This window comes from Rana temporaria, chromosome 3 (genome assembly GCF_905171775.1).
Source record: "Rana temporaria chromosome 3, aRanTem1.1, whole genome shotgun sequence".
Lineage (NCBI taxonomy): Eukaryota > Metazoa > Chordata > Amphibia > Anura > Ranidae > Rana > Rana temporaria.
This window is the reverse complement of record NC_053491.1, coordinates 282,566,797-282,591,138: the sequence shown is the minus strand read 5'-3', so window position 1 is coordinate 282,591,138 and position 24,342 is coordinate 282,566,797. Positions and strand designations below refer to the sequence as shown.

Below are 24,342 nucleotides of genomic sequence, written 5' to 3'. Positions count from 1 at the left end.
TTGGACTTATGTACAGGTCATTCTCAAAAAATTTGCATATTGTGATAAAGTTCATTATTTTCTGTAATGTACTGATAAACATTAGACTTTCATATATTTTAGATTCATTACACACAACTGAAGTAGTTCAAGCCTTTTTATTGTTTTAATATTGATGATTTTGGCATACAGCTCATGAAAACCCCAAATTCCTATCTCAAAAAATTAGCATATTTCATCCGACCAATAAAAGAAAAGTGTTTTTAATAAAAAAAAAGTCAACCTTCAAATAATTATGTTCAGTTATGCACTCAATACTTGGTCGGGAATCCTTTTGCAGAAATGACTGCTTCAATGCGGCGTGGCATGGAGGCAATCAGCCTGTGGCACTGCTGAGGTGTTATGGAGGCCCAGGATGCTTCGGTAGCGGCCTTAAGCTCATCCGGAGTGTTGGGTCTTACGTCTCTCAACTTTCTCTTCCCAATATCCCACAGATTCTCTATGGGGTTCAGGTCAGGAGAGTTGGCAGGCCAATTGAGCACAGTAATACCATGGTCAGTAAACGATTTACCAGTGGTTTTGGCACTGTGAGCAGGAGCCAGGTCGTGCTGAAAAATGAAATCTTCATCTCCATAAAGCTTTTCAGCAGATGGAAGCATGAAGTGCTCCAAAATCTCCTGATAGCTAGCTGCATTCACCCTGCCCTTGATAAAACACAGTGGACCAACACCAGCAGCTGACATGGCACCCCAGACCATCACTGACTGTGGGTACTTGACACTGGACTTCAGGCATTTTGGCATTTCCCTCTCCCCAGTCTTCCTCCAGACTCTGGCACCTTGATTACCGAATGACATGCAAAATTTGCTTTCATCCGAAAAAAGTACTTTGGACCACTGAGCAACAGTCCAGTGTTGCTTCTCTGTAGCCCAGGTCAGGCTCTTCTGCCGCTGTTTCTGGTTCAAAAGTGGCTTGACCTGGGGAATGCGGCACCTGTAGCCCACTTCCTGCACACGCCTGTACACGGTGGCTCTGGATGTTTCTACTCCAGACTCAGTCCGCTGCTTCCACAGGTCCCCCAAGGTCTGGAATCGGTCCTTCTCCACAATCTTCCTCAGGGTCCGGTCACCTCTTCTCGTTGTGCAGCGTTTTCTGCCACACTTTTTCCTTCCCACTGAGGTGCCTTGATACAGCACTCTGGGAACAGCCTATTCGTTCAGAAATGTCTTTGTGTCTTACCCTCTTGCTTGAGGGTGTCAATGATGGCCTTCTGGACAGCAGTCAGGTCGGCAGTCTTACCCATGATTGCGGTTTGGAGTAATGAACCAGGCTGGGAGTTTTTAAAAGCCTCAGGAATCTTTTGCAGGTGTTTAGAGTTAATTAGTTGATTCAGATGATTAGGTTAAGAGCTTGTTTAGAGAACCTTTTCATGATATGCTAATTTTTTGAGATAGGAATTTGGGGTTTTCATGAGCTGTATGCCAAAATCATCAATATTAAAACAATAAAAAGGCTTAAACTACTTCAGTTGTGTGTAATGAATCTAAAATATATGAAAGTCTAATGTTTAATGTTTATCAGTACATTACAGAAAATAATGAACTTTATCACAATATGCTAATTTTTTGAGAATGACCTGTATTACTGATCAGGCAGAGCATACACTGCACTGGTACATGAAAGCAAACAAACCAAATGCGATGCTGGCCAAACGGTTACGTACTTTTAACCCCAAGCCTACTCCTATTACCTTACGCACCCGACATAATATACTTACCAGCAACCCTGTCTGGATATTGGATGAGTTCCAGCATAGACTCACCAACTTGTATTCAGCTTGAGATCTTACTAGCGAACAGGACAGATTTTTTGCAGCATATCTCGCTACCTACCTTATCCAAAGCACATGTGGACCATATGGACAGTGATAGTCAGAAATCTGTAGTTCGACAATGTATTAAAGACCTAAAAAAAGGTAAGAGGCCCGGGTCCGGATGGCTTTATGGCTCTTTACCACAGAAAGCTTGTGGATGTGGTGGCCTCACCCTTGACAGCTATGTTGAACTCTATTAAAAATGGTCAGACTCTTTTGCCTGATCTTCTGACGGCTAATGTAGTGATGTTGCCGAAGCCTGACCCTGACCACTCCTCTTGGGCCAACTTCCGACCCATATCATTAATGTCGACATGAAGCTCCTCACTAAAATACTAGCTAATCGTTTGAACTTTTTCCTCCCCTGATTAATTAAAAAAGATCAGGTAGGTTTTGTCCCATTGAGACAGGCAGGAGATACCATTAGGAGAATCATTGAATTGCAGCACTTAGCCCATAACCGATCGCTGGGAACTATGCTTTTATCGCTGGATGTGAACAAGGCCTTCGACCAGGGCTGTGGAGTCGGAGTCGGGGGAAATTTTGGGTACCTGGAGTCGGAGTCGGCAAACAATGCACCGACTCCGACGCCTACTAAATTTAGATTGGAATTAAAAAAAAAAAGCAAGTTTAAATGTCCCAATTCACAAAAAAGTTATAATTAATGACTTCTCTACTGTAAGAATAAAGACCAATGCATGCAGTGCCTCACGTAACCGCAAAACGAACACGTTAAGTGACCGTGAAGAAGCATGCTTTTCATGTGCTTCACTATATGGCACGCAACGCACAATTAGGAGCGGCAATACTTATACTTTCCATAGTGTTGTGTTCTGCTTTTACAGGGAACGCATGTTAGAGAACCAGTAAGTGTCCAAATAAAAAAATTCCAACAGGAGTTTTATAAAGCACTAAAAGAAGTTGAAAAGTATGATCGCTCATCAAAACTTACTGTTGAAGAAGCCATCCTTGTTTATCCAGAGATCGTTAGTGATGTGGCCAGAATAGTTACTGCAACGCCACCCACCCAAGTCAGTGTCGAAAGATTATTTTCAGCCCTAAAAATAATAAAGTCTGACTTAAGAGCCTCTATGAAAGAGGATCTGGCAGAGGCAATTCTCTTCCTTAGAACTCTACATTGAATTGATTTGCATTTGCTAAGCCTATAACTACATTTCAAGATTAATATAAACCATTTCTAGGTTTTACAGATTTTGTTTTTGGTTCATTATAGATAAGCTTTGTTTTTGTTCTAAAACAACCAAATAATGTGGTTTGTATTTTTGAACTGGTAAAGATCCTGTTCCTGATGTTTATGCCTGCTGCTACTATCCAGCCACTTGATTGTTTTCATTGTGTTTGCCTTTTGCTTAAACTGTGCAATACAGTAGACTGTTGGCTTCCCAGCCAGTAGTCCTGTGGTAGGTTGCGTTTCTTTCCCTCAAGGAATGTATAAAATACATTCGCATATTAATACAGAGGAGTCAGAGTCGGGGAGTCGGAGTCGGAAGTACATAAAACTGAGGAGTCGGAGTAAAAACATTTATCTACCGACTCCACAGCCCTGCCTTCGACACTGTCTTGGCCTTATTTTATGTCAGTACTCCGTCATTATGGCTTTGGTTCTTCGTTTTTACATTGGATAGCAGCTTTATATGATGCCCCTCAGGCTAAAATTAAATATTATGGGTTTGAATCCTCCATTTTTCCCACTCGACAAGGTTGCCCACTTTCGCCTTTGTTTGTTCTGGCTATGGAACCGCTGGCAGAGGCAATTTGTTAGCATCCAGACATAAAAGGTATTGCGGTCGCGGGCTCTGATCACAAGATTTCCTTGTTAGCGGATGATATCCTATTAACCCTGACATCTCCCAAAATTTCCTTGCCTAACCAGTTCTCCCTAAAAGTCAAATTTTCCGTTATAATGGCTCCCCTCGCTGCCCTATTTAGGTATACGCCCCACTCCTAAATATGATAGTCTCTATCAGGCCAATTTTCCTCTGATTCAAAAACTCACTGATATACCATATTCCTGCTATCACCTCCCGTTGTCCTGTTCGGTAGAATCTCTGCCATCCGTATGACCTATCTCCCGAAACTGTTGCTACCAGTCCCGATTGCCTCCTATATATTGCAAATTCACCAACGTAAGGTTTTAAAATTCATCTAGAGTTGATCTCGACCCCGGATCAATAAGCGGATCCTGTATGCCTGACGGATTAATGGGGGCTTCTCGGTCCCCAATCTTCAGGCCTACTACACTGCAGCGAACATAGCTCCATTATCCCACCTTCTGGACACATCAAATGCCGCTATGGGCCTCTTTAGAATTGATTGACTCTCACCCCACCCCTATTTCCTCCGTACCCTGGTTGCCTCCAAAGCGCCCAAATAGGTTTGGCCCTTGTATGGCACACTCTCCGTATATAGGACGCTGTTAAATATTCGCCGGGACTATTATCTCCTCATTTACCATTGCTACGCCTCAGCCATTGTTTCCCCCCAGTTATGAATAATGGATTCACTGATGTCCATTCTCTGTTTACCCCTATGAGAATAGTTATATTTGAAGCCCTTAGATCTTCCCATGATATCCCCCTTCGGGAACATTATAGCTACCTCCAAATTAAACATTTCCTCCAACACCTTATATGAGCCCAACACACTTCATAAACCTCGACTCCCTTCGAAAAAATTTGTAGGGCCACACTCCCCGGGATTAATATCCTTAATTTATTCCTCTATCACTTTCTTTAGGAAACCCCCAGTGAGAGCATGTCATCTTCAATGGGAGGGGGACCTGGGTAAACAACTGAACCCGGAGGACTGGCAGATCATGACGATATCTCTTGTTAAGAGCTCCGGGAATGGTCTCACCCTGGAGAATGCATACAAGGTATTCTACAGATGGTATTATACGCCAGCCAGGATAGCTCCCTTTATACTCCCCTTACTGTTAACGGGGTTGCTCAATGGAAGGTACAATGGCCCATATTTGGTGGACATGTCCTAAGGTATGCAGACTATGGGTCAGTCTATTCCCTTCTTCATAATATGTTTCATTCCAACCTAAGAGACCCTTATGAAGCCTTCTGTAAACCCATCCTTGAACTTCTCCGCCCGGAATGACAATTAGCCCAGCACCTTTTTAATGTTACTAAGTTGACCATTGCGAGAGCATGGAAAACACCTGTACTTGGCTTTGAGGCAATTAAAAAATCACATGAATAATATTATGATTAACGAAAAACTGGAATCCTTCACCTCTGATACCCACAGCAAATTTCTTAGGGTCTGGCAACCATGGATAGCAAATCACCAACCCTCCAGGTATAATAGTCAACTTCTCTCAATCCAAGTGTCTTTGGATGCTCCCCCCCTTTTTTCTTTTGGACTCTTCCCCCCCCCCCTTCTCTTCTCCCTCTTGTAGGTCCCCATCCCCCCTACTCCCTGTAGTTTACCTATTCTTTTCATGAGACTCCTGACGTTTTGGACGATGGTTACAGTGATATAGGATACCTAACTTTGAGAGACCACACGAGGGGAAAAAAAAGTTATTTTTTTTGTGTGTTTCATACAATCACTGTACAGTAAAAATTCTGTATATTTGTACCCCCCTTTTTTATTTTCCAATTGTGACATTAAATGTTGTACAATGTATTTGGCATCCCGCTGCTGGGATTCTCCTTTCCATCTTCTGTTTGATGTAACCATCACATTGTTGCACTAACCTGTTGTGACTACTTTTCTATCAATAAAACTTTTGTAAAAGAAAAAGTATATAGATAGGTCAATAAAGTGGATTCCAAATTGTAGACCTCAAAATCTTACCAATACAGACAGCTGGTTCACCTGGCATCCAGACAGCTTTACTGTTTGGAAGTTTGTGTATCCACCAGCATATTCAGCTGTATACTCACCTGCATACCCATCCACGCTTATTGATAAAACTGCCTGTTCATTGTATGTGCTCTTGCTTGCCCACCTGAAATTATAGCCAGAGACTTGTACATCAGCCCAAGATAATATTTTGGCAAAGAAAAAGGAGAGGGAGAACTGGTTTTATATACAGGACCTGGCTTTCTTTTTTTTCTCTCTTCTCCCCCTTTTTTGGGGCAAGGGCAGTAGGAGACAGGGGTGTATAGCGACCTCCAGTGGTAGCAGAGGAATGTACACGTGCTGCCGTACAAGCTGCACAGCCATCAGGCAGTGGAAAAAGTCAGGTAAATGGGCTGAGAGCATATCTTACAAACCAGAGTGTAGATTCAGGGTGTGCTACAAAAAAGTTGTTAACCCAGGAGGGGAAAGAAACTTGGGTCCCCCAATTTGAAGGGAGGAACTAAAATGGCCGCTCAAGATTCCCCTACCCAGAGACGGGGAGCGGCAAGGATTTGGGAGGGGGTAATACAATATCTACTTAAAGACCCGCGTATTGTAAATGTACGTCCTCTTTTTAAACATGGATATCTCAGTAACGGCAGCAGCTGCTGCCACAACTGAGATATCCATGTTTTCAGCGGGCGGCCGTGTAAACGATAACGGCGGTCTCCGCGGCGGATTCACCGCGAGATCGCCGTTATCGGTGGCGGGAGAGAGGCCCCCCCCTCCCGCCGCTTACCGGAGCCGTCGGTAGCGGCGGAGGAGATCCGATGCTGCCGCCTGGAGAGCGAGGACTTGAGTGAGGGCAAGATGGCCCCCACCCGTCCTCATAGCTCTGCTGGGCGGAAGTGACGTCAAAACGTCAGTCCCGCCCAGCCTCTTAAAGAGACAATTTTTTTTTGTCATTTTTTTAAATGACAAATTTTCCTTTTTTTTGCATTTAAGCCTAAATATGAGATCTGAGGTCTTTTTGACCCCAGATCTCATATTTAAGAGGACCTGTCATGCTTTTTTCTATTACAAGGGATGTTTACATTCCTTGTAATAGGAATAAAAGTGACCATTTTTTTTTTTTTTATATTTTAGTGTAAAAAATAATAAAATCAATAAAATTAAATAAGAAAACAAAAACATTTTTTTTTCAAAGTGCCCCGTCCTGACGAGCTCGCGCGCAGAAGCGAACGCATACGCGAGTAGCGCCCGCATATGAAAACGGTGTTCAAATCACATAAGTGAGGTATCGCCGCGATCGTTAGAGCGAGAGCAATAATTATAGTCCTAGAGCTACTCTGTAGCGCAAAAAATGCAACTTATAGAATCTATCTAGATTTTTAAGGGTAAAAGTTTGACGCCATGCCACGAGCGGGCGCAATTTTAAAGCGTGACATGTTGGGTATCATTTTACTCGGCTTAACATTATCTTTCACAATATATAAAAAAATTGGGCCAAATTTATTGTCTTATTTTTTAATTCAAAAAAGTGAATTTTTTCCAAAAAAAGTGCGCTTGTAAGACTGCTGCGCAAATACGGTGTGACAAAAAGTATTGCGATGACCGCCATTTTATTCTCTAGGGTGTTAGAAAAAAAAAATATATAATGTTTGGGGGTTTTAAGTAATTTTCTAGCAGAAAAAACAGTTTTAGTCTTGCAAACACCAAATCTGAAAAACACCTAAGGTCTTTAAGTGGATATTTGGCCGTGGTCACTCCCCCCCCCCCCAAGCCTAAAGCAAAGCTATACAATCCAGGGTATGGCCCCCCCAGGAACTGACGGAGACCCCTTGGCTCATGTTGGGGAAGCTGCCAAACTGGACAGGGGACAGAGAGGAGCAGTTTTCATGAGGTGGAAGGAGCCCCGGGGGAGAGTGGTACTTCAAAAATCAATAGTGAATTTGCTCAGATCAGTGGTGGAAATATGATGGGGGCAACCTCTATGGGGAAGGTGCAATATGCCAACCTGCTGAACCAAATACTGAAGTACAGTCAGGTCCATACATATTGGGACATCGACAATGGATTTGAAATGAAGCAAACAAGATGTGCTTTAACTGCAGACTTTCAGATTTAATTTGAGGGTATTCATCCAAATCAGGTGAACGGTGTAGGTATGGCAACAGTTTGTATATGTGCCTCCCACTTTTTAAGGAACCAAAAGTAATGGGACAATTGGCTGCTCAGCTGTTCCATGGCAAGGTGTGTTATTCCCTTATTATCCCATTTACAAGGAGCAGATAAAAGGTCCAGAGTTAATTTCAAGTGTGCTATTTGCATTTGGAATCTGTTGCTGTCGACTCTTAATATGATATCCAAAGAGCTATCACTATCAGTGAAGCAAGCCATCATTAGGCTGAAAAAAAACAAAAAACAAACCCATCAGAGATATAGCAAAAACATTAGGTGTGGCCAAATCATTTGTTTGGAACATCCTTAAAAAGATAACGCACTGGTCCCTCAAAAAGTGGGAGGCACAAATACAAACTGTTGTAATTCCTACACCGTTCACCAGATTTGGATGTAAATACCCTCAAATTAAAAGGTGAAAGTCTGCATTTAAAGCACATCTTGTTAGATTCAAATACATTGTGGTGGTGTATAAAGCCAAAAAGATTAGAATTGTGTCGATGTCCCAATATTTATGGACCTGACTGCAATTATATAACAATCATAGCTTAGAGTGGACTGGGATTTGAGAGAATATTTGAGAGCACTCCCAATGAAACAGGATATTCAATTACTTATAACTTCTGTGGAAACATCTTGCAGACAGGCTGTGGAGGTGGTAAGGGAGGAGGTGGTAAGGGAGGAGGTGGCGGCACTGGGACAGAGTGGACAAAATGGAGATGGGACAGGATGATCTAAGACAGGTGATGGCAGATACTCATGACATGACAAAAAAAACATGAAGTGTTGACCTCTTTGTGGGTTCAGATGGATAATCTTGATAACAGAGCTTGTAGGCAGAATATACGCATAAGAGCCGGCCTGAAATAAACGACACACTGAGCTACTTCCAAAAGTAACCAGCTTGTTCCGAGCAATTTTGGGGGCGTCTGCACCAGAGAAGAATAAAATAGAGTACATCGTGCTCTTCTCCCAATCCCTCAAAATATAGAAAGATCAAGAGATGTAATATGTAAAATACACAAATATCCTATAAAAGGAAGCCATCGTGAAAGCAGCTCGAGATAAAGATACGATTGAATTTGAGGGGGCGCAAATCGTTTTTTGTTCCCTGACCTATCGCATAGAACACTTACGCAACAAAGAATGATTAAACCTTTGTTGGAAACCCTACGGGCAGCTGGTGTTAAATATCGTTGGGGGTACCCCTTCAGGGTCTCAGCAACACGGAACGGGAAAACAGCTACACTTCAAACTAAGGATGACCTGCAACATTTTATAGAGGTATTGGAGTTACCTCAGGTGGATTTTCCAGACTGGAGACTGAACAATCATAAACTAACATTACAATGATCAGAAAGATAGCAACAGGTGTCAACTAAGGGCCGACAGAGAAATCTTTTGGATGGATAGGGGTGTATTTAGCGGGATGGGAGGGTGTTGACCATTTGAGGTGGGGGAGGGAGGTCGGGGTGGACTGGAAGGGCGGGGGGGTTTGAGGTGATTTTATTTTCTCTTTTTTTATCTTCTTATTTTCTCCCTCTTTACCCCCACCTTTTTTCAACCCTCCAACCTTTAAATTATAATTTTTATCCTTTTTCCTGATGTAATATGTCTTAGTAGTTAACATTTTTAAATATGGCATAAGCATAAAATTAGAAAGTCCAGGGAGCATGAAGTGCTCCGCACATGTTTTTTTTTTTAACAATTTCCTCCCCATTAGGTAGGTCCCGAGACAAGGTACTTTGTTCTCTGCCATGGTGCAGAAGGGATGGGGACTCCGGACACGGGTGGTACAATATCATGTGTGCCCCTGTCCGGACTCACCATCCCCTTAGGGGGTGTATCAGAGTCTTGGATCCAATATGTTATTTGTTGTTGGTTTTTGATGTTATTTTTCTCTCCTTGCTCCTGTCCTCCCCCTCATCCAATGCGCCTGGGGCGAGAGTTTTTAGAAGGCGGACACAGTATTATAGTAAGAGACTTGCGGAGGGAAGAGTAAATGGCAAGTAGAATGAAGATTATATCGTACAATGTGATGGGTCTATGCTTGACTGGTAAGAGGGGTCGTCTCTGGCACGAACTGCGTCATATGAAGGCAGAGATGATTCTCTTGCGAAAGACGCACTTTGTGTCGATCCCCCGTATGCCTGTTTCCACATAGAGAATGGTCTCATGCCCCCTCACCCATTCCAAGGGCAAGAGGAGTTACAATTGCTATACATAAACAATGTCCCTTAATACCCATAGAAACTCAAGTAGATCCTGAGGGCTGTTATCTCTTTGTAAAAGGGAAGATACAGGGCCAATGTTATATCTTCGCTACGATTTATGCCCCCAATGATTGCAGTTAAATTTCTAACACATTGGACCTTTTGGGGAAGTTTCAAGAAGGATTATTGGTTTTGGGAGGGGATTTTAATATCACCTTAGATACCAGCCTAGGCACTTCTGCAGGAAGAACTTTTCTGTCTCATAAGGATCTGAAATGTGTTAGACAACGCCTCCGCTCTCTACATTTGGTGGATAGTTGGAGGGTGCTACATGAGCGAGATAAGGATTTCAGCTACTACTCTAAAACATGTCTATTCAAATGGTCGATATGTTGTTGATTATTTGAATCATGTAAATTCAACAACTATTGAATCAATCACCATATCAGACCATGCTCCAATAAGTTTAACGATTAGTCCAGCAGTGATTGGGAGCTTGGAAAGAACTTGGTGATTGAACAAATCCATTTTAGAAGACAAACAGAACGTGGAGTCCTTGTCTAGCACATTGTCATCATATTTTGAGATTAATACATCAGAAGAGATTTTTGGGTGGTATGGGAAGCTCATAAGGCGGTCATTAGAGGGGAGCTGATCTTAATGGGATCACGTGTAAAAAAAAAAAAAGACAGAATAAAATGAATATGGTCTTAGAGGAAATCCAAACATTTTTAATGAAACCTTAGGCCCATTTAAGGCTTGAGGATGTGCAGAAACTGGAGAAACTGCGGGTAGACTTATAACAGCTTCTCGATAGAAAAGTCCAAAATAAACAAGAGATATTTCGCCCATACCTTTTATGAACAGGGGAATAAGGGAGGGAGACTATTGGCCAGACAACTAAAGAAACAAGACTCACGGTCATGTTCATAGTATAAAAATTGGAGATGGACAAGGAATAGCAGCCGAGTTCCATCGCTTCTACTCATCCCTATACAATATTGATTCAAAATCTGCTAGAGCGATGGAGGGAGGGCAAACAAACAGGATTAGGGAATATCTTGAGGCCTCAGGGCATTTCGTCTGTGGCCCTGGAGTAAATGGAAAAAGCAATTTCTATCGAAGAGTTAGGTGGAGTGATTGCGACTCTGCCACTGGGCAAGAGGCCGGGACCGGATGGTCCAACAAATATATATTACAAAAGAAATTCTCAACTTTGCTCAGCCTCCAATCCAATGCCCGCAGAAGCATTAGTGGCGTATGTGACTGTTCTTCCAAAGGTAGGGAAAGATCCTCAGTGCTGCGCTAGTTACAGGCCCATCTCCCTCCTTAACTCCGACACTAAGCTCTTAGCCAATTAGTGGAAAAGAAGGTATGGACAGCCGCACTCCAAAGAAACCTTGATGGTTGTCTTTATTTTAAAAGGAAAAATGCACTACAAATCACAGTAAAAAGATACAGGGATGAGCAGTTGACGCGTTTCACACTATCAATTAGTGCTTAGTCATAGCTAACTAAGCGTTTAGCCCTGAGGCTACAAGATCAAATTGTTTAATTGATTCACTAGGATCAAACTGGATTTATGAAGGGCCGAGAGGCCAGAGACAATACTATTTGAGCCCTGAATGTATTGCATTGGATGCATCAAGGACAGAATCAAATCCCAAATGTAGTAATTTCAATGGATGCTGAGAAAGCATTTGATAGGAAAGAATGGGAGTTTATGGTCGGAGTCTTGAGGGAGATGGGCCTGAGGGTACGCATAAGATGGATAATGGCCCTGTATGCAAACCCAAGAGCAAGGGTTAAAGTTAACGGTAGACTATCAGATTATTTCGAAACACGGAACGGCACCAGACAAGGGTGCAGGGCCGATTCTGGGCAGGTGCGGGGGGTACCCGGCACCCAGAGGGGGGGCACTGAAGTGTCAGAGTGCTTCCCTCCCTCCTCCTCTCCTTGGCCTGTGCCAAAGCGTTATTGCGAGCCAAAACACGAGCACAGTAGCACTGTTAGGGGCGGTGCCAGGAGCCGCGGCCCGCTTACATTTTTTCTTGTGGCTCAATTCCGAGCGAGCTGCTTCACTTAACGGACTACAACTCCCAGAAGCCATGGCGGCGGCCGTCACTGAAGTCAGCTAGCTGACTTCAGTGATGTGACGGCCGCCGCTGTGGCTTCTGGGAATTGTAGTCCGCGACTTCCTCGGAGTGAAGCGGCTCGCTCGGAATAAAGCCACAAGAAAAAAATGTAAGCGGGGCGGCGGCTCCTGGTGTTGCCCCTAACAGTGCTAGCCCCTAACAGTGCTACTGACTGTGCTTGTGTTTTGGCTCGCAACAACAACGCTTTGGCACAGGTCAAGGAGAGGAGGAGGGAGGGAAGCACTGACACTTCGGCGCCCCTGCGTGCTGAGGCTCCCGATGGGTGGTGCGAGTCTTGAGAAAAGCGCAGCAAGCCTCAAGGAAGGAGAGGAAAGAAAAGTACAACTCCGGGTTTTATGCTGCGGGGCCTTGCTGGGCACACTTCTGAATGCAGTTAGTGCATGTAATTTACCCCAGCACAGGAGCATCGCCATCACCCCCCCCCCAGAAATGGAGGAGGCCATGCAACTTGCAAGGAGGACGACCAGTCCTGCTGAGCTGGCAGCTGCCATTGGCCCATGCAACAATCATCATATAGTGATATATCGTGCAAAAAAAAAAATACATAAAACCTTCAGCAAGAGTCCATATATAAAATGATTGCAACGTTGGGTCACAAGTGTGACCAAAAATAGAAAGATTAATTGGAATGCTCCTTCACCAGAAGCATTCCAATTTATTTTTCTATTTTTGGTCATACGTGTGACCCAACGTTGCAATCATTTTATATATGGACTCTTGCTGAAGGGTTTTATGTATTTTTTTGCACGATATATGACTATATGATTGTTGCGTTTTAATTGATCATTAAAATTCAGGTTTGTTTTATATCTGTCCACATCAGTTGTTTATTGTTTAGCGCAACTTGTTTTCCATTCTATTTATTTCCCCCCTGCTGGGAGCTGCCCATTACCTGTGGGTCCTGCTGGAAGCTAGCCGTGGTCTACAGGCCAGCAGGGCCCACAGGTCATGACCAGTTCCCAGCAGGACCTACAGACCCGCAGCCATCCCCCACAGATCAGCAGCCAGCCCCCTGCAGGACCCACAGCCAGCCCCCTGCAGGACCCACAGCCACCTCCCAGCAGGACCCACAGGCTGTAAGTCCCCGCTGGGAACTGTCTGTGGACCTGTGGTTCCTGCTGGCCGCTGGTTCCTGCTGCCCCCTGGCCTGTGGTTCCTGCTGGCCCCTGACCTGTGGTTCCTGCTGGCCGCACCAGGTGACACCAACCCTAGCAATGCCACTGCTTGTGTGTGTGAAAGAGGGCGCTAAGGAAATGTGGACTCACTGGTAAAGATACCCTCACACAAAAAGGGACCTCTCAGTAAGTCTAGTGAATTGAATATACTAAACACTCCTGTGACAAAGAAACAAAAAAAACACAATATGATAGATAACTATATAAAGACAATAAGGTACTAGATACTGTGAATAAAATGCTGAAAAAATATATATTTCACGATCCCGTGAACGTGCACAAAATGCTGTGAAAAGAAAATAAAGTGTCTCTCTTTGGCACTCTAATTATTGCAGTCCATTAGGTGTGATTTTCCCGATGAAATAAGTGATCATACGATACGAGGTGAATATTCATGCAGCCATCACCATCTATTACAGCTTCACCCGATGTGTTCTGATCTGTTAATACTCTTACCAGAAGGTGTGGACCCCTTTAATTAAAAAGGATGGTCTGTTGAGCTGAACAGGTTAATGTGCCTGCACACTTGGACACCATCTATTCAGACTGCTGTGATTGGCTCAATCGTATCTCAGGAATCCAAAAAACAAAGGAGAACTAATAGTGCATTATTGTTTATTAAAAATATATAAAAACAAAGTGGCTGAATGGCCCCTTACTTGGTGGGTGCCTGCCCGGCACTAGGATGGCATGCGCTGGATAAGACTGACTCGCGAGTGCAGAGATTGTCCGCTGTGCGGGGAGTCCTATTGGCAGCTGTAGCGTCTGAGTGCGGGATCAGCTGATCCCGCCTAGTGCCGGGCAGGCACCCACCAAGTAAGGGGCCATTCAGCCACTTTGTTTTTATATATTTTTAATAAACAATAATGCACTATTAGTTCTCCTTTGTTTTTGTTTTTAAAGGGGTCCACACCTTCTGGTAAGAGTATTAACAGATCAGAACACATCGGGTGAAGCTGTAATAGATGGTGATGGCTGCATGAATATTCACCTCGTATCGTATGATCACTTATTTCATCGGGAAAATCACACCTAATGGACTGCAATAATTAGAGTGCCAAAGAGAGACACTTTATTTTATTTTCACAGCATTTTGTGCACGTTCACGGGATCGTGAAATATATATTTTTTCAGCATTTTATTCACAGTATCTAGTACCTTATTGTCTTTATATAGTTATCTATCATATTGTGTTTTTTTTGTTTCTTTGTCACAGGAGTGTTTAGTATATTCAATTCACTAGACTTACTGAGAGGTCCCTTTTTGTGTGAGGGTATCTTTACCAGTGAGTCCACATTTCCTTAGCGCCCTCTTTCACACTTTTATCCTATTGCACATTATTTTCATAATAATCTGACCCAGAGGAGCAGCTTAATACCCAAGTAGTTAATTATTTTTCACTTTGTTGAATTTGTATTAATTATTTTATTTTGGCGCGGAAGCACACCCCTTCACACTGCTTGTGTGTGTCTCGCACATTGCACGAGCTTTGGTCTGAAATTCCTGGCGGCACTGTAACAAAATCCCGCCTCCTGTGAGATAGACGGAACACTGATCCAATGCAGTAAAATTTAATCAGTGTGACGTGTATCATAGAAGCCACAAGCTGGTCTAGGAGGCGGGACTTTATTACAGTGGCTGCCCGGGAGATTCAAATCCAAGCTCTGTGACAGCAGGAGATCGTCGCTGCTCTGTGTGATCCAGGAGCACTGACAGGCTGCAATTGGTGTGCACCGATGAGCTGGATTTGGTGGGAACTGGTAGTTTGCATTTGATGGGCGCTGATGGGGCTGCAATTGGTGGGCACTGGTAGGCTGCATTTGATGCATTGAATTCTTACATCATTTCCGCAGTCTCTGACCATCTCTTGTATCATTTCTGCAGTCTCTGACCATCTCCTGTACTATGTATGTAGTATGTCTGGGGGCTCTTTCTACCAGACCTCCTAACAGAAGCCCTCTCTGTGTCCATCAGAGAGATCCCCCCCAGGTCCTATTCGTGTACTCTCTTCCTGTAATTTGTTTATTGTTAAGAGATCATTGGACGATCCCAGGATAATGAAGACTTCTTAGGGAAGCATCTCAGTGTCTGAGTCGTTGCCATAGAAACATTTGTAACAGGGAGGAGTTAGTAAGATGACCACGCCCATGTGGGGGTACCAGAAATATTTCTGCACCCAGGCGCCTGTGACCCTAGGATCGGCCCTGCAAGGGCCCATTGTCCCCACTGTTATTTGCTATGGTATTGGAGCCCTTGCGCACATGGGGAAATAGAAAGATTAAGGGGATTTGTATTGGATCAATGGAACATAAATTATCAGCTTATGCAGACAATCTACTGTTGTATCTCTTCACCGCAAGAGTCTTTGACGGAATTGACATTGGAGATACAGTGGGGCAAAAAAGTATTTAGTCAGCCACCAATTGTGCAAGTTCTCCCACTTAAAAAGATGAGGGGCCTGTAATTGTCATCATAGGTATACCTCAACTATGAGAGACAAAATGTGGAAACAAAACCAGACACATTGTCTAATTTGGAAAGAATTTATTTGCAAATTATGGTGGAAAATAAGTATTTGGTCAATATCAAAATTCATCTCAATACTTTGTTATATATCCTTTGTTGGCAATGACAGAGGTCAAACATCCCACTTAAAAGATGAGGTCTGCAATTGTCATCTTAGGTATACATCAACTAAGAGACAAAATGTGAAAAAATAAATCCAGACTGGCCTCTCATCTTTTTAAGTGGGAGAACTTTCACAATTGGTGGCTGACTAAATACTTTTTCTGCCCCACTGTAGATAGGTTTGGCCTCTTATCTAATTTCAAAATAAATATTGAAAAGTCAGTGTTACTGCCAAGCCATGTGCCTATGAAGATGAGGAAAAAATTGCAACGATCCTTCTCTTTTGTTTGGCGATATGATTCTATATTTTTTTTAGGGATATATATATTCCCAGATGTAAGGCTCCTATATGATTAAAATTATGAACCTTTGGTAGTATCTATATCAAAAGATGTACAAAAGTGGCGAAGTCACACGCTGACATGGTTCGGTAGGGTAAATGCGCTCAAAATTAGTAGAATTCATAGACTTATTTAGGTTTTACATACTGTACCTATAACACTCCCACAGATTTTTTTAATTTCAATAAATTTTTATTGAGATTTATCAAAAGGGTTACAGTCATGACATATCAGTAAACATAACCTAAGCCCCAGGAGACAAATGATACCATTGTGAGGTTACAATAAAGCGAAGTTAATAACAATCTCTTCCGGGGGGAGTAGACAGAAAATGGGGAAACCTACCTAACTAACCAGCTAGGGTACCAAAGAGGACCTAAGTGCCTCTATAGTTATTACTTAACACCCAAGGGGCCGGACCTAAGAAAGATCCGGGACCCAACCCTCGACACCCCAATTGGGAACCAACTGTGCCAAGTGAAAGGCCCCGAACCCTTATCCCCATCCCACACCTCTCACTAATGTGGGGAAGGAATAAAAAGCCCTCTAGGGCCCACAGATTTTTTAAACAGATAAGGGCGTTTATGACCTTTGTATGGGGGGGGGGGGGAATAAACATCCTAGGTTGGCATATGAGATTCTAAAGAGACCAAAAGCAGGAGGGTTTGATTGGCCCAGATATATCCATCGGTGGATGCCAACTGTTGGAGGGGGTGCAGTGTAAGGGGCTCATTTCTCCATTTATGGGGGTACTGCCCAAAGATAAAGGGATTCTGGGAGGAAATATTACCCTGGATTAGGAGACTGACTTTTAGACCTATAGAATTCTCGCCATTACACTTTCTTTTCCATGGAATGCCATTATCCACTAGGTTTTATAAGAGAAGCGTTACGCCACACCTATTAAATGCAGCGAAGACATTGATACCTAGATTGTGGAAGCAGTCCAGATGTCCCAATATATTGGAATGGAAAAGGGAGGTGGAAAAAATCATGGAAGCAGAGAGGGATACACATGGTTAAAGACTAACCAGATAAATTTAAAGATACATGGGCAGGATGGTTATACTACTCCCCTGAAATAGGGGCGGAATAAAACCGCTGTTTTAGAGAATAGTCTGGAAGGCTTGGGGGCCCGCTGGGGGGGGGGGGGGGTTGAGGGGATCGGGGGAGTTTTTCGGTCTTTCGGAACACACATAAGGAACCAAGAAGTTCCTTTAACTCTTTTTGAATAAGTCACACGAAAGGTGGGAAGGGAGAAAGGGCAAGGGGATCATAAGGGATAGTTTTGGAAATTATTTTTTTCGGATGCAGATACGACCGGGTCCTAGTGTATTTCCCGGGGGGGGGGGGGGGGGGGAGGGGGGTTGTGTTTTATGTCAATGGAAAAAAAAATAGCCAAAGTAATGTGATTGAACAGCAGGCAGTCCAAGAAAGGAGAGAGGAAAGGCAGCACTGGCCTCATGTCCAAGAGAGCACAGTGGCATAGTAAATCATGGCCAGTACATGACAACCAAATGTTGAAATCATGATATTAACATCTACAATTACATACAAAGACAGGATTCAGAAAGTAGTGGTTAATGACCCTCTGAATGGTCAAAGGTTATCAGTGGTACCACAAGTTTCAGTGTTAGGACCCTTACTTTTTGAAATCTTTATAAATGATATAGGGTCTGGGATTAAAACGTACCATTTCTGTGCTTGCAGATGACACTAAGCAATGCAGTGGAATACCATCCTTACCGGACGTCTCCAATTTTTAATTAGATCATTTTGTCCCTGTACAAAAATTTGGTAAGACCTCATCTGGAATATGCAGTTCAATTTCGGGCACTGGTTCTCAAAAAGGATATATTGGGGAAGTGGGGAGAAGGGCAACCAAACTGATAAGAGGCATGGAAGGGCTCAGGTATAAGGAAGGATCAGAGGAACTGAATTTGGACTTGTGTTTTTTTCTAACCTATGTAACATCAGTACATCATTTTGCATAATTGAATAAAATTAACCCATGAAAGACCTAATAAACCAAACAAAAAAGGGGAAGGGAAAGAAAAAGGAGGGTGAAAATTAGGAAACAGAAAAAGGAATAAAAATAAACAAAAAAACCTTAACAAAAAGAGGGTATTAGAAAAAAGTATTAGCCCCTACTTGTGGTCATAGATGTGGAAGCTATATATATATATATATATTAATTATATATATATATATATATATACACACACACACACACACATACCACACAATCTGGGTATTGCATCTATTCTTAAGGGACTCTCAACGCACCCAGCCGATCGGCGATACATCAACTTCAGTTTGGAATCAATAGGACTTTATCCTGCACCACAACTTTTTTTAGTTTTGATAGTTCCCACTTCCTCCAGGTGCAGGGGGTGGCGTTGGGGGTTTGCTGTGGCCCATCCTACGCCAACCTGTTCCTGGGGGAGTGGAATCGCACACTCTGAGGAGATGGCTGCCTATGATGACCATGTGGCCCTCTGGTATAGATAAATTAATGATGTATTTCTGGTTTGAGGGGGGATCAACAGACCTTCATCAGGAATTTCTAAGTAGGATCAATCAAAACTCACTGAATCTCACTCACTGAAAAAGGTTTCACCATAACCTTTCCCCAAAACCATACAATCAATACTTGCGCATTAAACCTAATTGCTCAGACTAAGGTATCTTTCAAATTGAGGTTAACCAGCTCAGAGCCTGCCTCCTTTTGGGGGTCTATTCCAAAACATGCCTTAAAAAGGCTTACAAAATGAGCTGTAACAAAACCCAAACAACTATTGCAAAAAGACAGCCATCCCCCTCAGACATCCATAACAAGACTTATCAGCAAATTTTTCAATCACCATGGCCAACTACGCAAAATTGAAACACATTGCCATCTTCCTACTATAGATTCAAATGTACAACCTTTTGTTCCAAGTACACCAGCCATTACTTTCAAACATGCCAAATCTTTGAGATCCTACCGTACATAGCAGTTAAAATCAGAAAAGTCAAAAGGATCCTGGTAAATATCAGGCCATGTTTTCATGCGAGGGATGTGGATACTGCCTGTAATCCCATACTACTGAAGAAAAAACAATACAAGAATTCTGGCAGAGGGCTTATCACCACATTCTTGGCATGAAAGCAGTGAACTCCCCCTGGGCAGACATGTCATTCCTCTACATGGGGGAACTTTTCCCCAAATTTGCGTCTTAAGTTTAGACAGGATCCTCTCGAGGTGGAGACTGGAATAAAAAACTCCTACAAAGTGAACCAAGGTGGATTCTCCAAATAGAGCAAAAAAATATCCAGGGCTAAATGATAGCATTTCTTATAAAGCATTTTTAGATGGTTTTGAATCTGGTGGATGGGAAAAGTGATGTTCTTCTGGGACTTGTTTTTGTTTATTCCTATTTCCCAATTTTCTCCTTCCCCCTTTATTCTTTCTTTTCCCTTCTTTCCCTTCCCTTTTTTGTTCCGTTTATTGGGCCATTCAGGGTTTAATCTTATTCTATTATGCAAAATGATGTACTGATGTATGCAATTGTAAATATGTTTATCATGATTTCAACATTTGGTTGTCAGATGTACTGGCCATAGATCTACTATGCCACTGTGGTCTCTTGGACATGGAGGTCAGTGCTGCCTTCCACCGCTTCTTCCTCCGCTATCTGCTGTCCAATCTCGGGCATAGCCATTCTCGGCACACCCATACCACCCGGTTAAGTTGGTGTGGCTTACTTTGCCCTATTCGAATGCCTTTTTACAACACTGGCCAAGACTGGTTCCCCAGTTAATCTTCATCTGCGGCACCACGCCCTCTCGATATCGCTGTCCAAGGCCTGCGTCTCGAATGGGCCTCTGCATCTCCGCCTCCCGCTTTCTATTGCGATTCTTTGTTTCACACCAGCCCTCGCTCTGGCCTCTGTATCCTCTTTGGGCATATCTGCATCGGCAGCCGCTGCCCCACTCCTGGAAGTTGCCTTATCTAGGCTGGACTCGGTTTACTGCTGGGGATTGCAGATTGGCTCCTTTGCCAAGCCCCGTCTGTAGGGATCTCCTGATGGGCTCCCCCATATAGTTACAATCCACATATAAAAAGCTGATGGCTGGCAGGAGGCTGCTGTCTGGACACCAGATGAACCAGCTCTATTGGTAAGATTTTGATGTCTACAATTTGGAATCCACTTTATTGACCCATCTATATACTCTTTCATACCTTATTTATCTACTTAAGGTCCAACACATATACTTATATATTTTTTATACAGTACCCTCTCTGGAAAATTGGGATATTTCTCCCCTGCAGATATCCATAGGATTTCCACCAATCTACAATTTTTTCAAACACCTTGGCTCTTTTTTGTGTCAGACTGCTTCTTAAAGGTTACATAGTTTGTCAGGTTGAAAAAAAGACACAGGTCCATCTACTTTAACCATAAAAATAAAATACATTTTTAGGTATTCAAACATGTCTTGTTACTGTCTTATTAATGATATATCAGCAATAGAGTCCACATTTTACCAACCCTCATAGATTGGCACTTTTTTCTGATCTCCTTTATATTATCACTTTCATGATTTACAGTTTCTGCCTCCTGGCCACCATATATGGGGGAGCTTTTGTATGGCGTTATCCGAGTGGGCTGGTCGGCCTTACAGTGAATGTCTGTGGGTGACAGTGTAGTCTCTGGCCTCTGTGCTTGCGATCGTTCAGCATAGTGGCGTATATATATCGTGATCTTCCTTACCTGGTCAGTATAATATCTCCGAACCGCATTATGTATATGCATTTGCAACTCTGTATACTTATATCTACATTTACCTTTCAGAGAATTATTTGTATTGTTGTTTGGAGCACCTCTAAAGAAGGAATTGCGAATCGCGTTAAATGGCACTAGATTTTTTTCAACATATATGTAATCTTGTACGGTTATTTTTTTGACCTATGTACAATACTTGATTTTTATATTTTGTACCAATAAACATTTAATTTTATACTCCTATTGTACTTTTTGTGTACCCTTAAAGGGTACTTTCCATTTGTCTATACACAGGGATGATGGCACTTGATCCACAGTAACCAGCTTTATCTACATATTATATTGGAAAGACAATAAGGACAGTTAGGAGAAGGCTCCAGGATCACATATATGACATTGACACATACCATTTATAAGCACCTGCAGCCAGAGGCGTATCTAGGGTATGGCAGCCATGGCAAGTGCCATGGGCTCCATATGAAGGGGGCACTGTTGAGTGGCTGGGCAGCAAGGCACTTACCAGGGTCTGAGGGTCTCTTCTTCCCTCCTCCCGAGCATAGACAGGATCTCCTTTTCAGCACCTTTGCTAATGGACAATGGCAGCGCTATCCCTGCTGCGTTCAGCCACAGCCCTCCCCTGTTCTCCCAGGCTCTCCCATTCCATCTGTCCGGATTGGCAGCGCACAAAGAAGGAGGAACATCAGTTTCTCCCTCTCCTCTGTGAAAACTGAGGCCTTAAGTGATGAAGATTTCATCACTTTCAGTATTGGTTCTGCATTTGCCTTGGAGGGCAGAGGAGGGATCAGGGGTCTAATAAACCCCAGATTTCTCCATAAAGAGGATATGTCTCTACCCAAGTTATTACAAGGGATGATAAATATCACTATTTTTGTTAGCTGTTTTTTTTTGTTATGGTTATCTGAAAGATGGGTTAAAAAAAAATGTTTCGACAGGGGCGCAGTTTCAGTGTTTGCCATAGGCGCTATTTTCACTAGATACGCCTCTGCCTGTAGCCAGACATGTATGTCTGAACCACAACAGAAACAGTACATCATTAAAATGCTGAGTGTTGGAGGTGGCCAATGCCAACCCCAGGGAAGGAAATCTTGATTAAATTATCTTGCAGAGAAAAACACAATAGACTTGGGGGCGGTTCATCCCCCAAGCATTAATGACAGCTTGTCCTTTGTTCCTTTTGTGCATATAACCGAGGGTGCTTGTTTCTTGAGGCGTCTGTCTCCTGTTTGTGTATTCATATACATTTTGTATTCCATTTTTGGTACCTTTAAAAGTGATCTGACACATTATATATAATACAATACCACCATTTAAAGTGATTGTAAAGTCTTTTTTTTTTTTTTTAAACAGGAAAGAGGGAGAGGCAGGAACACCAGGGATTTTACACAAAGTAAGCAATGCAAAGAGAACAGGATACCCTTTCATACAAGTACATGACATAGGCACATATGAGAAATATGAAATGTAGGGTCAACATATGCTTTAATATTTTTTTTGATAGTGCGGGGACAGGTTAAAACATGTATCAGCTTTTAATTTCTTGTCCCAACCGAGTAGCCTTACATCTCATTCCTTTTGACCATTGTCAAAAACTTCATATTTTTAGCCGTCACCAGAGTAATAGGAGAGGGGATATTTACTAGTGTGATTCTGGTGACAACCATCTAAAAGGGGAATTCCCTTATCTCCTGTTATCTCTACTGGACGGAAGAGTGAAAAAAAAAACAAGGGGGGATGCGTTTTAGCCATTGCGCCATTTGAAAATAATAAAGTTTGCTTTTTTAAATATACTTTAATGGGTGAATACTTCCCTTGTACATGAACACTATAGAACACAAATTTACATTTGATGGATCTAAAACTTTCCATAAAAAGATCTTAAAAAAAAAAAAAAAAAAAAACATCTGTAGTGATACATACCACTAAAGTACGCAAACATAAGGTACTTGCTGGAGCCCTGGGATCCAAAGCAGCTTGCAGATCCCAAACCTTTATTTTCCTGAAACAGAAATGGTTCATGTAATTTACTTGTCCAATTGAATCCTATAAGAAAAACAATTTACTATGCAATATCACGTGCTATGGCAGAAGTAGTGTTTGACTTGAAGTAGTGCTTGACTTGATGTTTAATGTTCAATGGCTAGCTTTGCTTGGAGCTCAGTAGCCAGTGCATACACAGTGCAGGTAACGCAATTAAAAGAGTTTATCCACTCCGACTGTTAATAGCTTCTAATGGTACATAACATTCTTTGCACTGCTTGCAAGAAAAATTACTGAAGGCAATCCAACATTTTTCCCCAACTAGATTCACGTGTCTTGATGTATGCATTCCAGGGTAAAATGTTTTGAACTTGCTTAACCACTTATCTAAGCCAAGTCTGACACTTCTCTCCTAAAATGTAAAGATCATAATTTTTTTGCTAGAAATCTACTCAGACCCCCCCCCCCCCCCCACACACACTGTAAGGAAAAAAATGGCAGCCATCTCCTCAATCACACAGGCAGGAAAAGCACAGAGGGCGAGACGGGACATCTCCCACCACCTGTAAAAGCAATCAAATACTTTGTTGGGGGCACACCCTAACTATGCATCACATTAAAGACAGTGCTGCTTTAAGACCATACAAACAGAACAAAAGATTATAGCGCACACACACAAAAATGTCAATTAAAAGCACATGAACATGAGCAAAAAATAAAATTTTAAGATTTTGTCACCCCATATGGCCATACAGTGTTTAAGCCCACTACTGCATCAAAGTATTCCATTTTCAGTGGGTCCTACACTATTCATAGAACAAAAAGATACCACTTCTCAACCATGGTAGAAACACTACTAAAAGGACTCCTCTTTTGGTCAGGACCCATATAACAAAGGCTTGGGGGGCACACCCTATGCATCACATTAAAGATAGTGCTGCTAGAAGACCATACAAACAGAACAAAAGATTACAGCGCACATATACAAAAATTTTATATCTTACAAGGCTATTAAACCACTTCACATAAAATCACCTCCCTGTACTTCATTTGCGTGAAGTGGTTATACCGGAGTGATGCCTGCAGTTGCAGTCATCCCCCAGGTACCATTTTTTAGAGCCAGCAGTCAGCTCTCATAACAACCAATGCAGCTAATGAGCCGTAAGATCGTTATCAGCAGGAGACCCCCCCCCTCTTGCCGCTCTGCCCC

General features: G+C 42.6%; 1 protein-coding gene across 4 annotated transcripts in view; it reads right to left on the bottom strand.

Moving 5' to 3' along the window:
* Positions 1–24,342, bottom strand: part of FBXW11 (F-box and WD repeat domain containing 11) — a 409,123-nt gene that overhangs the window by 73,162 nt on the left and 311,619 nt on the right. For all 4 annotated transcript variants that reach the window (XM_040344702.1, XM_040344701.1, XM_040344705.1 and 1 more), the window contains one exon: positions 23,073–23,151. In XM_040344702.1, the coding sequence (XP_040200636.1) occupies positions 23,073–23,151 (79 nt within the window). The remainder of the gene's footprint in view (positions 1–23,072; positions 23,152–24,342) is intronic.